Genomic DNA, 15,507 nt, shown 5'->3' with positions numbered 1-15,507 from the left:
CACTTAAACTCTTTTCCTTTGTTCTTGGGTAGCCAGAAGTGTCCAAGGAGTATCACTCATATTCAACCGGGGGGGCGGTGCCAGCTTGCATTTTGCCCTCTGCTTGCCCCATGCTCCTTCTTCACGAACAATCACTGTTGCACTCTGACCTCATCTTTGGTGCTTTATGGTCTGACTAAAACACACTCCCTAAAAAGTTCAAGATGGTTCTATATTCAAATTAAGCAACTTATACATTTATTATTCTGATTTCATATCAGTATCTTTTCTGAAAATTCACTGATTTTGATAAGATAGGCCATGGTTCACTGAATCATTCTGATGGCTAGAAGTGGGTTTCCCTTGACTCTTCAGAAACATGTGGTCTGGAGAATGGAACACACGAACACATTATTCAGAAAGCTCTATTGTATCTGCAATAGTAGGAAGTGGCAGATAAGAGTATAGCTGTACATTTGCTGACATGTAGCTAACCGAAGATGATTTACTCAGGTAAAATGGTTCATGACTGGCAAACTTTCATGGAATGAGACACTGAGGACTATAGAACTATTTTTGTGCAAGAAAATATAATAAAATCTTTAAATATATTCAGGAAAAGAATTTTAAAATGTGAATACGTTACATGTAACATATGCATCAATCCTAGTAGTAATTAAAATAATGGAAGCTCCAAAGTACCACAAAATTTAACAGAAATAGGCAACTTTATTTTTAATAACACTCTTAAATCTTCCCATCAAGATCATAGTAGATAACCATTTAAGAATTTTTATTTATCAGTGAGATTAGATTTTTACATACAAAATCAGCTATACCACTTTGTTTTCAAAAACAATAAAAATTGTTCTTATTTACTGTGAAAAATACGAACCATTCTGATAAATGAAAAAAAATTAATGTAATCAAGACAATCCTTTTCTTTTTATTTGCTTGGTCGTCTCTCCTATTTTTATTCCTACAAATTAGGAAGGCCAGAATGATTTTATTTGCTTCATTGTTTATGACCTAGTTTGAATCAAATGTGGATTACTCTGGTATCTGCTGAAACATAAATGATAAGTTCTTAAAGACTGGATAAAACCTTAAGTTTGGTTTTTAATATTTTGAAAGCTGAATAAAAAAAACTACCTAGAGTTTGTGGTCACAGAGGATTTGTCATTTTCTTCTTTTGCCCATATGAAAATACATTAATAGAAAATTACCAGTGGAAAAACATTTTTAAATTTAGGTTACATTCCTATCAACTTTAATAATAATGTTTAGTTAGCAATTGTATCAATTTCTTTCACTCAATATTAACACTCTGTCTGAATTAGAGTAGAGGTAGACTGATATTTGTATTCAAACATTTTGAAACAGGAAGTTTTAAATGCCATATGAGGAATTATATAAAATAGTATTTTAATATTTGAAATTTAACTTACTATTATATTCAAAATAAGTTTCTTTTTGATAATAATAAATTGTTGCTTAAGACTCATTTGCTTGAAATTATTACACCAAGGAACTATTTTAGTTACTTTTAACTACTAGTAGTCTTTAGAAAACAAGAATACCTATTTTCTTACATGGATTTCCATTTTTGGAAAAAAAAAAGTTTCAATGACTTCAATGTACTTATAGATCCTCCTACAACAAAGCATTAGGAGCCAGAGTGACTACTGATATAAAAAATAACATTTAGAAATGCAAACTGGGTTAAAGAAAAAATACTTGTATTACATTTTTAGTTATTCTAATGTGATTTATATCTATTAAGAAGTAATTTTTATTTTTTCTCTCACTCTTGTTAGTGTCTTGTTTTAGAATAGACCATAGCAATAAATGGGCCCCTCTGGTGTTTTTCTGCAGCTGTAAAGGCATCCCTGAAACTGTCAACCACATAAAAGTTCATTCCTGTGGGGGCAATGGGAGGCCCTCTACCTGCCAGAAATAAAAGCAGGGGCTTAGTAATAAGAAGTTCTTCTGCAAATTTCTGTATTTTAGGTTTGAAGCATTGTCTATTAATTTTCAAATACACGATTTTTATTGTTGACACCAAAGGGTTTTTTTTTTTCCTTTTTAAAAAACACATGGCCACATTTTAAGTTTCCGCCTAATATGGGTATAAATATAATAATGTCACTTGAAATCTAACAACACAACGAATGAGTCCTTTTCTAGAGATGAAAGATATCAGAAAATTTATTCTTCATTTAGCATCTGAAAATAAAACTGAAATGGTTAATTTTTAGAATTATGTTGTGAAAAAGAAATCTTCCATAGTTGAACCCAATTTATAAAATTCACATTTTTATAAGGTTTACATTGAATACAACACTACTGTTTAGACTGAATTGCGTGTGTGTGGGTGTATGCATGGGGGCATTACTGGGAGGAACTGAGGACTGTGAAATGAACACTTTGTGGTAACCACTCACCATATTAAACTTTGGGAAAAATGTATACTATATGATAAAAGTAAATTAAGATCATTACTCTTCTGTCATAGATGACTTCCTGGATTTGAGAACAAGGTCTTTAATGGATGAAGAAAGATCTTGAAGCTCTTTACGAGTAGTATTGGTGATATCTTCTTGTTCTTTGTCTAATTCATCACTCAAAGGATCATCTCCCTGGCCAGTCTTCTTGTTTTGACTAACTAAATGCTTTACAACTAAACCTTGATACTTTACCAAAAGAGTATGCTGATCCTGTGAAAAGAGAAAGGAGAAGAAAAGTTAACAAACATTAAATTAATTTTCTGTGGAACAAGCATGATTTGTTCAACCAACACCGATCTTTATAAATCAGTATAATGATCTTAAGTAGAAAACTGAATCAAGCAAGGTCCTTGTTGGCAAGTTGACAGGTTAGGGGTGATAAAACATGAATACAGATCAATTTAATGTAAACCGACTTGGCTAGGTTCTATCACCAGACATTTAGTCAAAGTTACATGGAAGTTCAAAGAAGCCCAATTACTTTTAGCTGAGAAGTTTCTCAGAAGAATCTGTGCAGGGTAAGACTTTTTGAACTGGTCCTTGAACAATAGGTTAAATTTATATAAGCTGAATTGGAAGACTGGACATTATTACATCTTTTGTGAAAGCTTAAATTTCCAAATTCAGAATATTTTTTTTTACTATAGATCCTGTAGGATCCCAAAAGATTCTTGAGCTATGCTGAGTTTTTAAAATCAATCTTCTATCACTGTTCACATTCTTCAACGGGAAATCATATTAACATGTTTTGTGTCTTACTGTTTATGATGATTCAAACCTATCCATTCAAAATCTTCAGAATCTAAAAGCTTTAAAAGTTTCGAGTGCACTGACAAGATGATACCTCTGGAATTTTACTACTGAGAAAGGCGATGATCTGTGGGACACATCTTCCAGGTGCATGGAGCATGCTGTGGGTTGAGAACTGAAACAGAAGGACTGATGTGAGGTGCAGAATAAGAGCAGGGTCTTCTGTGACTTTTAGCTGTTCAGCCAGTGCTTGTCGATGCTGGAACAATATCTGCCTAAACAAAAATAAAATCACAAAACACATTATCATATTTTCACCAGCTCTCACCAATTTCACTTCTTCCCTTCTGTATTCATTTTTAGCTTCTCTAGTTTAGTTATCTAGCTCCATAAACATCTTAAGGGATATTTTAAATAGGAAATATAGACACACTTGACCCTAAATGGTATGGATAAACTAATATGCTAGAGAATGATACAGAAAACTAGATAGCAGGGATACTCAAGGTATACTTTTTATTTTAAGTTGTTGGGAATCAGACAGAAGTGCACTAATGCACTTAAGCTTTCTATAGCAGGTCTCAAAGCCAACATAAAGTTCCCAGGCTTGATCTACTAGGGGATTAGGGAACCTTGCTACCCTATCAAAATGGGACAGAGAGGTCTCGGAGACCTATGTATTGAATACACTTAAAGGTATGCAGCCATTTGGATACAAGAGTTCTCTGTGCAAGATCCACACAGTCATCAACTTCAGACATGAAATATCACACATCTAAGAATCTGTTAATAATGTAGATTAACTGAATGTTGTTACCTTTCCCTTTTTTTGTCTCCCCTTTTCACCATAATATCACAAGCCTCTGCTGCAGAATCCAGACAAGAAAGAAAGTCTTCTATGCTCTGAAAAGGTATTTAATGCCATAATTTACTTTTATTTTTTTCAACGTTTTTTTTTTTTTTTTTTTTAATTTATTTTTGGGACAGAGAGAGACAGAGCATGAACGGGGGAGGGGCAGAGAGAGAGGGAGACACAGAATCGGAAACAGGCTCCAGGCTCCGAGCCATCAGCCCAGAGCCCGACGCGGGGCTCGAACTCACAGACCGCGAGATCGTGACCTGGCTGAAGTCGGACGCTTAACCGACTGCGCCACCCAGGCGCCCCCATAATTTACTTTTATTAACAGGTTTCCTAAAGAAATACAGTCATTTAATACTGTTCTATAATATTACACCCTAAATACAATTTTTAAAAAGGTCATTTTGTTATTAAACTTGACATTGTGATTTAGGACTAAAGAGGATAAAATGTCCCCAGCCTGTTCTCCCCCTTCACCTCCCAAAGAGATTTAGTTTACAATTATTCTTATAAAAATGTACTCAAAGGTCATAAATTCTAGCCCCATTATCTAAACAGAATCCAACTTACCTTTTCATTCAGAGAGCTATGTAGTTTTGTGAGAGCTACTTTGGTTTCTTCTGGTAATTTACTTAAAATTTTTTTTCTTACCTATAAGGGGAAAAAAATTCTTTTGGGATTGTGACTTTAACATGTGGTGGATATAAGATCAAACAAAACAAAACAAAGTATATTTGTTGCTATAATAGAATACTGAATAGAATTTATCTTTGTTTTTGAGTTTTAGCTCTCAAACTAGGGATAAAAACATGCCAAAAGCATTCTAATATCTGAAAGCTAGCTAACAACCAGTCAGCCAATGAAGCTAGATATAGCTCTGCTCCTCCCTTCTGGCCCAGCAATGTAAGAGGAAGATGGGGCAGGGGAGTGGCAGGGGATGGGCCGAGGGAGGAGGGAGAGAGAACCATTTACCTTGTGGGTAAAAGAGAATTTGGGGCAAGAGGCTACTCCCTCTCTTTTTCATTGGGGTGGGAAGAATATTCTTCCTAATGCCAAGTGAAGGGGGTCTCACTCTTGAATAAAGTTTAAGAATGCCTATAAACTAGAGAACTTGCTCTATGGATGGACAGTTGTTATGCTATTTGGTGTGTGGTCTTTTCAGCACCCCGTCCACACAGATGTGTCTCAAGAAATTTGGTGGCATTCTTGACCCATCTGATGGCCCTACCTAGTATGAAATTTCTGGTGGAGGCCTACTGGAATGGCTTGGCCAGTAGGCCCTGAAAGTTACAGTGAGTCTTGGAAGACTAGGGCAACCTACTGACTCCCCGTCACATGGCACACTAAATCCTTCCGTAGCCCCCAAAGGGCACAGGACAGGACCCCATGTATTTCTCACAGCAGAAGTTGGCACAGAGGCAGGATACATGAACTGCCCAAGCATCTGGAGATTCACTGTCAAGCTAAAGGAGGAAGGGGGACAGTACTTTGCTGGGGTAGACAGGAGAAATAACCTGTTTGGAAGTTTAGGGGGTGGTCCTTGCCATGAGAGGGTGTCACATGCTAAAAAACTTCCCCCAAACAACTTATGCCATCTATGTGGCAATGGCCACATCACGAGAGACCACAGCATTGGACCTAGGTCATAATCAGTGATATGCAGTCATTCTTATGAGGCACTTTTTGCCTCTTTCATTTTTTCTAAATCTCAAACATTAAGTGGATCAGAGAAGAAGGACAGAGAAGAAGTAGAGGAGGAGAGTTAGGGACAGATCACACTTTTCCTTCTCTAGGCAACTAGGAGCCACTGCCATACCTTACATTTCAAGAAGGGAAGAAATTAACTTTGAATTTAGTTTGAGATTAGAATTTTAACAAATAAACTGCAATTTATTTAAATATTGAACAGAGATGGTGCCAGTAAGTGAAAATGACTGCAGAGTTATGCAATCAGGCCATAGCACTGTTAAGGGATTTGCAACTCAGCAGGAGAAAGGGATGTGACACCATAATAATTAGGAAAAAATAAAAGTGTTGATTCTAGAGTAATTAACCATCATTACTTTCAAAAGACCAATTTACGATATTGCCAATTTGAACTAAAAATGTGACGGATGTTTTCCCTAAAAACACTTTCTTATATTTTACTCTCCTTTAGACTATTCCTGGTGTGAGAAAATAAAGCATGCTTTTATTTCAAAACTAAACACATCAAGAATGGCAAACAAATCACTATCATACTTCATTTGTGATGGTTGCAGGATCCTCTACTGCCATCATTAAATCCGAAGCTAAGAAGTTGAAAATGAGGTTAGTGATATCCGTACACACTGTCTTCAGCAAATGCTTTGTAAGAGTAGCTTGCGTATCATCTGGAAAATAAAGGTGTTTTATTAAAATGAATGTCCAAGAACAATTATGAGAATCAATGAAAAAAACAGCACCAAGTATACCTGTGAAGAACTTCACCCCCTTTTCAAAAAGCCGAATGTTATTATACAGGTTTGAAACCTCTTCTTGCAAGTCCTTGATAGTGCGCTTTCGACCAGTTCCAGAGGCAGAAGAAGTTGAAGACATGAACACTGAACGCACCACCTCGAGGTAAGTTTTATTAAGAGGTCTGTGCACAAGATAAATATATTCAGTTTATTACAAAGTACTGGATTTATGCATCTAAGAAATGTTGCTTCTATGGAAACAGGCCTTAAGGGAAGACCTCTATATTTTTTAAACAAACAAGATTAATTTGGAGACTAGTTCCCAAGAATTTGTCCTCTAAGCCTAGGACTTATCACTTAAATACATTTACTTTTCTCCGTCTTACAGTACTCAAAATTATTGCACTAAAGACAGTAAGAATAGCAGTAACAGAAGTTTCAATTCAAATTCAAATTCAATTCAAAGTAGTTTTTAAAAGTTAATTTGGAGAATAGACTATAAATCTGTTTCTCATCCTTGGGAATAATAAATTTTCAATTTCTAAATACTATAAAAGATAACACATTAAAAACTTTATGCTCAACAACTCAGAATAGATTATTTTATTTTTATAAAAAAATTTTTTTAATGGTTATTTTTGAGAGAGAGACAGAATATGAGCAGGGGAGGGGCAGAGAGAAGGAGAGGAAGGCACAGAATCTGAAACAGGTTCCAGGCTCTGAGCTGTCAGCACAGAGCCTGACATGGAGCTTGAACTCATGAACCACGAGATCATGACCTGAGCCGAAGTTGGACGCTCAACTGACTGAGCCACTCAGGCACCCCCAGAAAAGATTTTTTACAAAGTAATGGCAAATGATTAGAAGTAACTACTCCATCTGTTTACATATGAAAAATATGATTATTTAATATATTCATGTACAAAAACATTCAGTGAAATGAAAAAATCTCACTACAAAAGCTATATTCTAAATTCAACGTTAGATGCACTGGGCTCCTGGACTGCATTTATAGCTTACACACTGGAACTACCTTGAGGGAAAATCACGTTAGTTAGTAATGGTCAAGTTATACACAATGTTTTTCACTTCTGTAAAATAAATTTAGCTTGGCTCAATTACAAGCTAGTGCTGTCTAAATTTATTCTCTTTGAAGACAGTTCGTTACTTTATTTCTCCCCTTTTTTTTAAAGTGCACTGTTTACTCTCTGTCAAGTCCAGATAGAAAATGGTCTTTTCTTTCTTTTAGATGTTCCTTTTCACGCTATGTTAGAGAGCGGCCAGCTATTATGTTGGTGTTTTTCTCCCAACTAGTACGTAACATCAGTGAATGAGGATGTCTCCACACTCTCGCCTTTTCTTTCCTATATTGCCTTCCCCAGAGCACTTACATGTTTGTTGAATTGAACAGCCTCTACAGGCAAACAAAATCTGCAATTTGGTGCCTAGATTAAATTCTAAGCTTTGAAAAGAAAAGACCTAGAGTATATGTTTTCTATGATCTTGGTAAAAATTTTTATTTAAAACCTCTGAATCTCTATCATAAAACAGAAAAAAAATATGTTTTTATACTTACTTTATTAAGTACTCGGCAAGTTCAGAAATAAACTCCTCAGGGGCATCTTGTACGTGTTTTCTTAAAAAATCTTCAATCTCATCCTGGAACATAAAAGTGATCTCTGGCTTCTTCTTTCCTATAGTAGAAATGAGCAATGTGAAAAACAACAAAACCATAAAGCAACCTAAAAGCAAATAAGGTTCAACATATTTAATAAGATGGTAATTCATTCACTTCATACCACAAAGACTCTGATATTGCCAATGTCAAATAGCAATAACCAATGAAAATAATTTTAAAAATAAGATATAGTGGCATCTCTTTTGAGTAATAATTTCCTAACTTCATTTTGTGACTGTTTTCTGAGTCAGTTAGAAAATCATCAAGATGTTTTCTCCCCAGTCTAACTTGGATGGTACAAATAGTTGAAAATCAAGGAAAAAAATCTTTTAAGAAAAGATAACTTCGCTGTTGAACAATATATAATGAGCAGAATTTCTGTCTTTATAAAAATGAATAGGCACTAAAAATCAAATCATCCTTGTAAGCTACATAGGATCTTCAGGAAAAGTCTTTATAATCATGTGAACTACAACTCTGGTAGAATTAAGCTAAAAATTGTCTTTGGGAAAGGCACAGATGAAAAGAATCCTTGTAATTTTACACTCATAATTTATTCTTCTTCTTACAAAAATAATTCCATGCCAAGGAAAGCTTGTATGCAGCTAGTGTAATGGAAATAATTGTTAACTGTGCATGCCTACTCACCGACTTGGAGAAGTACAGGTTGCAGACAAAAGAAAGCTAACAATATTTCCGTTATTAATTGTAAAAATATAAAAGTGATTATTTCCAGCTAAATTTGGTTATTGTAAAACCTTAGAAATAAAAATAAAAAATAATAAAATAAATAATAGCTCAAAAATCAATCTTCACTATGCATCACGATCTAAGTAGTTGACATTATAGCTTTAGAACAGATACACCCATTAGAAGAGATAGACTATCCTTTCTTTTTGTGATTTGCTATCCATTCCTGATCTTCCACATCAAATAGTTTCTGCTTTGTTTGCTTTCTGCATGCATAAGTTATTACATTATATTTCCATATAGTAATCTTTCACACTGAGTTGATGCTGTATTTTAGCTGAGAACCTGATTCCATCCCCCATTGCGAGATTATAACACAACCCCTTTTCAAAAGCACTGAAATTATATTTTTTTAGGTAGAATGGTTTTGCTACCTTTATAGCCCCTCTCTATAACCTGTGCACAAAAGAAGTAACACATGCCTCATTTAATAATTACTTAAGGCTACAGATAATAGAAAAATATTTTATTAAATATCCTTTCTCTCCCACCCCTAGTACATCTGGGGAATAGAGAAATTCATTTACTAATGAAAAATTAAAACCCACATAGGTCAGTCTTAATACTAGTTAAAATAGGAACAGGGCTACTAGTTTCTATGAAGATAGGTTTTTTAAAAAGTTTTTTAAATGTTATATTAGAGAGAGAGAGAGAGAGAGAGAGAGAGAGAGAGAGAGAACGAACACAAGTTGGGCAAGGGCAGAGAGAGAGATGGAGACAGAATCTGAAGCAGGCTCCAGGCTCTGAGCTGTGAGCACAGAGCATGATGCAGGGCTCGAACCCACGAGCCATGAGATCATGACCTGAGCTGAAGTCGGATGCTTAACCGACCGAGCCACCCAGGCGCTCCTTTATGAAGACAGTTTTAATTAATATTGTTTTATGCATGCTGAGAACAGTAGCTATTTTTATCTATCTTAGAATACTTAAACACAGATCTTAGGCAAATACATTATCACTAGTAGTGGCACACTAATAACTGAAGCCCATGTCAACTGATTTCTACGCCTCCTGGCTCTAGCCCATACAAAATGAGCTCTGTGGAAGAAGAAAAATAAAAATTTCAGATTATTATCATTTCAATGTTTTTTCTGTGTTTACTGGGGAAAAGGAAGAGGGAGGTATCACAGTTGCATTAAGTAAATTTATTTACAACACAAACATAGAAGAATCATAACTTTACTTAGAAAAACTAACATGTCTCTTGCTAACTTAACAATACTGAATAATAACAAGTCTTGGAAAAGGAAGATGCATATACTAATTCCCTTCCTTAAATAGAAGCAACCAATCACTTAAGTGTTACCATAAAACTTAAACATGCATAATATTAGTGTTTCCTACTTGAATATGCAGAAATCCACTTTTGTAAAATATTATAATTTGTTTTGCACGGCAGCGGGAAACCATGAAAGTGACTATGCAAGCCGCAACTGTGCAAGGTGTTCTTAATAAACAATGGGAAAATTTGATTGTTCTGTGACCCTTTAAAAAATGTTTGTGAAAACATTAGAAGTTCTGCTGGCTATGAATATAAAGGGAAATGAAAAAGAAAACTAATAATTTAGCATACTATAATTTAGCTCATTAGAAACCCTGAGCATGAAAGTGTTTGATTTCTTTGTAAAAAACTTATCAAAAATAATCTCAATGGTGCTTGCTTCTTCTCATCCTGTGACTTATATTCCAGAGCAAGCATTTTTCTGTGGTTTGGCAAGTTGTCATACTCCTTTTTTAACTCCGGATCAGCTTACTGCATTTTATCCTTTGCCCTTTCAATGTTGTGAAACATCTCGTGAGAATTCCTTTATTGGAGGTTTTCTGCCAACCTCACCCCCTCTAAAACATTTTCATCCTTTCGGTCATGACCACTTTCCCCATTTACGTCAGTTAAGTGCGCTTCTACCAAGCTCCTCAGGCTGCATACTTGGTCTCTTGAGCAGGGCAATACCAACGTTCCCACAGTCAGCTACTTCTTCCTTAACTCCATTTATTCCTGATTCATATTTTATTTCCAATGTTATCACTTTTTATTTCTTTGCTGGATTTTTGTCTGTGTTGGCCGGTTCCCTTTTGATTATCCAATTTTTTTTTTAATTTTTTTTTCATGTTTATTTATTTTTGACAGAGACAGACTGTGAGTGGCTTAGGGCAGAGAGAGAAGGAGACACAGAAGCAGAAGCAGGCTCCAGGCTCTGAGCTGTCAGCACAGAGCCCGACGTGGGGCTCGAACTCACGAGCTGTGAAATCATGACCTGAGCCGAAATCGGACGCTCAACCGACTGAGCCACCCAGGCGCCCGATTATCCATTTTTTAAAATGTATGGATTCATCACTGGGAGACAAGGAAGCAACACAACTACGTGGGGTGTTGTCTGAGCATAAAGTGAGGAAGAGAGGCACAGGGATCCATCACTGACAAACTCTGAAATCAGTGATGTGACTATCACAGCTCATGATGTACCTGGGTTATTTATGTGCTCATCTGTGGACTGAGGAGCCAGCAGCAAATTTGTACTTTATGCGATTACTCACAGCTGATACACGCTGGTAACTCAAAACATGAACCATGTTGTTGGGGGGCTGGTGTCATCAACTAAACTGTGTAACTGAAATCTGTGTCCACAGAAACCATGCAAAGCGAGGACTTCTTGTATAAGCGTACACACGTAACAGTACGCATCGTAAGAAAATGTTTAAAATCATGCACAAAGGAAGAGTAATAAAGCTACATACCAGTATGAGATGACTCATCATCACTATCCTCTTCTTTTCTTCCTTTCTTCTTGATTTTTTTAATTTTGTACTCTCTGGCATTGCCACCACCACCTCCTCTCACACTTCCACTGCCCTCTGGTGGAAGAGGATACTCATTAGTCTTCCCTAACTGAATTACCATTTTTAGAATGATGACACTACATTGTCATATTTAACTTTACAGCAGAACAAGAAAAGCCAAGTAATTAACTTTTAGGTGCTACTTAAGGTTAGAGTTTCCTTATTACGAAGTTTTGTAATTTAGTCAATAAAAAATTAATAAAGTACGAAATCTGTTGAACTTGAGCAATTCAGAGAGCTTACCTGCTCTAAATACAGTCTCTCCTTCCTTCTCCAAAGACATCTCTTTTCTGTAGCTTTGTCTGGCTTTTTCTTGACCAAACCCATTCCTTTACCTCGTCTTCTACCTTCCCCAAAAGAAATGTGCCCTCATTTGCTCATTTCTGTTACCACAGCCTCATTAATATCTCCATTACAGTATTTCACAAATTTAATTACCCTTGGTTTTGTCTTCTTGGTCGAAAGATTATTACTCATGTTTATAGGAGACATCCTGAGTCTTCCACCACTGAACGAGACAATGAACTCCTTCAGATAGGAAGCATGTCTCACTAATGTTTGTATCCTTGGGGTTAAAGCAATGCTTGACACATTAACAGGTGCTTGATAAATTTTGACCATGAATATTAAATTGGGTAAGTGGAAAAACAGAGTTATCCATCACCCATTGGCCAAATAAAGACTAAAAAATACAAATTATGAGACAAACCAAAACACTGTAAATAAAAGTAATCTTAGTGAGGTATTTCTCTACCATTACATATTTACATTTAAAGTATTTATTCAAAAAAATAGAATACTTTCTAATAATGGGATTGAAATACTGAAAAATATTGAAAATATGTTTCTTCATAAAAGATTCATTTTTCAATAAAGTAAAATGACATATAAATTACAGATCTTTTTCTAAATCCTAAGTAGAATTCCTTTAAATTTCATCAAGTCCTCTAATTGTAAGTTCTATTATTTTCCCTTGCTTTTGGGATAGAAAAATATAATTTTCAAAACACAAGTCTAAGGTGAATGTAATTTTTACATTTGGTAATAAATTTCTTATTAGGGAAGACTTATATATTTGACATTGTTCCATGCACTATACCTAAACTATTACAACAGGATAGTACTATCACTGAGATGAAGATCAGATAACTCTGAATTTTTAGAAGGAAATAAAACAGACTAGCTATCTGACATAAGTACAATTAACTGATTAAGGTAAATTTATAAGTATACCTTCAAATAATATGATAAAATATGCATGGCTGTGATACTACTATGATTTATTGGAGTAATTTACTTGTCTATTTCCCCCAGAAGAATACAGAGAAATTTCAAAGTATCAAATTGAAAGATTTTGTAGTAAAAGGTTTTTGAAAAGAAACAATCTCAAAGAAATAGAAGTGAGTTCTCACAAATAAAAATTGAAGTTTTTATAACACATCTTCATTATAGTTGGTATTTATTAATGAAACATGTTGAATATCTAATTTCATTAACCTTGATACAGTACTAGTAAAATTATTCCTACTATTTAAGTATAGAAAATACATGTGCACCTAGAATAATTTCCATTGGCTTTTAATTAAAAAAATGAAAGAAATAGTATCTCCTTGGGAAATTTATTCATTCAATATTTTATGAGCACCTAAAATACACCAACAAGTGTTCTAAAGACTAGGGAAATAACAATATATGAGATGGACAATGCTTCCAAACAACAAAACGCATTACAGTGATGAAAGTGATGCAAAAAAACCAGGAGACAATATGATGGAGAGTGACCATGTCTACTATTCCAGGTGGTTAGGGAGGCCTCTCTGAGGAACTGACATTTGAAGTGGAGTTCTGAATGATGAGAAATCAGTTCCCTGATTAGGGAGAGAACATTCAGGTGGAAGGAAGAGCTAGTGGTAACCACAAACTTGCCAAATTTTGAGATTCAAGAAAAAAGACTACCAGGGTAGAACATAAAGGGTGAGGGAGTGAACAATGGAAGATGGCCAGGTCATGAAATTCATTTAGTTCTGACAAAATAAGAAAGAGTAAGTAATCACTAATATTTCCATTTTCATCATCAAAATTTAATTCATTAGCAAAAGATTTGGTTAATTTAGCAGTTAAAGGTAAATCAACCAAATGAAAGAGCTTTCAAAGGGTCTAATAAATGCAGAGTTCACTCCAACTTGTAAAAAATTCATCTTTGAATCTTCTTGATTAATAATAATTTATTACCTGTTGCTTTTCTCCTTCGTTCATCTTTTTTATCCTTTTTACTTGTGTTAGTGCTTTCTAAAATGGAGACTTGTTTCAGATCTTCTTCAGTGATTAAATGAACAGGATTATTTTTCATTTCCTGAAATAAAACATGCTTTTCTTGGTAAGCAAAAATATATGGTATTACCAAAAACATAAAAGTTATTTATATAGTCAATCATTATTACTCATCCTGATTATTCTTGTTTGATTTCATTGCTAAGAACTATAGAGCTCTGTCCAACAGCTGACACTCTGAGGTGGTCCCTCCTTGCCAAAGATCAGTCTCTTCCCTTGCAGTTCCTGGCTCTTTGAATGTGTCATCAGCTAATGAGAAATCCTATCTGGTCACTGAAGAATTGATCTCGTAACATCAGATGCAATTTGGCTTGTTCAGCCGATTTGGCTTTTTTATTTTTATTTATTTAAAAAAATTTTTTTTTACATTTATTTATTTTTGAGAAACAGAGTGAGACAAAGCGTGAGTGGGGGAGGGGCAGAGGGAGAAGGAGACACAGAATCCGAAGCAGTCCAGGCTATCAGCACAGAGCCTGATGCGGGGCTCAAACCCACAAACTATGAGATCATGACCTGAGCTGAAGTCAGACACTCAACTGACTGAGCTACCCAGGCGCCCCGCTTTTTTATTTTTTTTAACCAATGCTTCATAGGTGGCCCTTGCTCTTTTTCTTTTTGAGGCTCCCAACTCCAATGCCACTTGCATACCTAAGTTTACTACAAAGATTAACAAAATCTACACTCCCAACCCTAACATAATGACCATGTATGAGTTGCACATTTAGTCATTTAAACTGTTTTTTCCTCTGGACTCATTCTTTACCTCTGCTTTTTTAAAAAATATGTTCAGAATAATGAACTATTTATTTCCAAGTTCAGAAACTGTTTTTCATTATGGGACAGGGCTCTAAATTTGTAGCAACAAAAGTACATTTATTTTCATGTGAAAAATGGTATTTCCCTTTTGGTTTCCTGAAGAAAAATGTTTAGGATGTTACAGTTCAAACAACAGAATCACCTTCTTTTCCTGAAGTTATTTTTGTAGTTGGAGGGAGGAGCAGGAAGAAAGAAAAACTGATGACCCTGTTTTTATTTTAATAAAAGATCATAAATAATAATGTAGCCATCTAGCAACCGGTAGCTAATATATACCAGAAATTTTGTATACATCCCTCCTTTATTTACATTTATCTTTAAGAAATGAACCACCATCATCCTTTTTTTTGAAGATATGGAAGCAGAAGGTCTATTTGTCCAAAGTCAAACAGAGAGTAAACAAGTTGAGATTGGAATTCAGGTTTACTGTTGTCAATCCTATGTACTTTTACTCTTCAATGCTGCTTTAGTAGCGGGCAAGTCATAGAAAATTATCGTTTTTTACAACTACTGGGGTGCCTGGGTGGCTCAGTCGGTTAAGTGTCCGACTTCGGCTCAGGT

The 15,507-nt window shown here is 35.1% G+C and overlaps 1 protein-coding gene across 1 annotated transcript in view; it reads right to left on the bottom strand.

Moving 5' to 3' along the window:
• Positions 1 to 688: 688 nt before the first annotated feature.
• UFL1 (UFM1 specific ligase 1) overlaps positions 689 to 15,507 on the bottom strand; it is a 33,734-nt gene continuing 18,915 nt past the window's right edge. Inside the window, exons 11-19 of the mRNA XM_058734744.1 lie at positions 14,032 to 14,152; positions 11,698 to 11,814; positions 8,110 to 8,227; positions 6,549 to 6,715; positions 6,337 to 6,467; positions 4,666 to 4,746; positions 4,054 to 4,139; positions 3,331 to 3,511; positions 689 to 2,696 (exon numbers count right to left, since the gene is read on the bottom strand). Coding sequence (XP_058590727.1) covers positions 2,478 to 2,696; positions 3,331 to 3,511; positions 4,054 to 4,139; positions 4,666 to 4,746; positions 6,337 to 6,467; positions 6,549 to 6,715; positions 8,110 to 8,227; positions 11,698 to 11,814; positions 14,032 to 14,152 — 1,221 coding nt within the window. The 3' untranslated portion in view covers positions 689 to 2,477. The remainder of the gene's footprint in view (positions 2,697 to 3,330; positions 3,512 to 4,053; positions 4,140 to 4,665; positions 4,747 to 6,336; positions 6,468 to 6,548; positions 6,716 to 8,109; positions 8,228 to 11,697; positions 11,815 to 14,031; positions 14,153 to 15,507) is intronic.

This window comes from Neofelis nebulosa, chromosome 6 (genome assembly GCF_028018385.1).
Source record: "Neofelis nebulosa isolate mNeoNeb1 chromosome 6, mNeoNeb1.pri, whole genome shotgun sequence".
Taxonomy (NCBI): domain Eukaryota; kingdom Metazoa; phylum Chordata; class Mammalia; order Carnivora; family Felidae; genus Neofelis; species Neofelis nebulosa.
The sequence above is the reverse complement of the archived record's forward strand: the minus strand, read 5'-3'. Positions and strand labels throughout refer to the sequence as shown.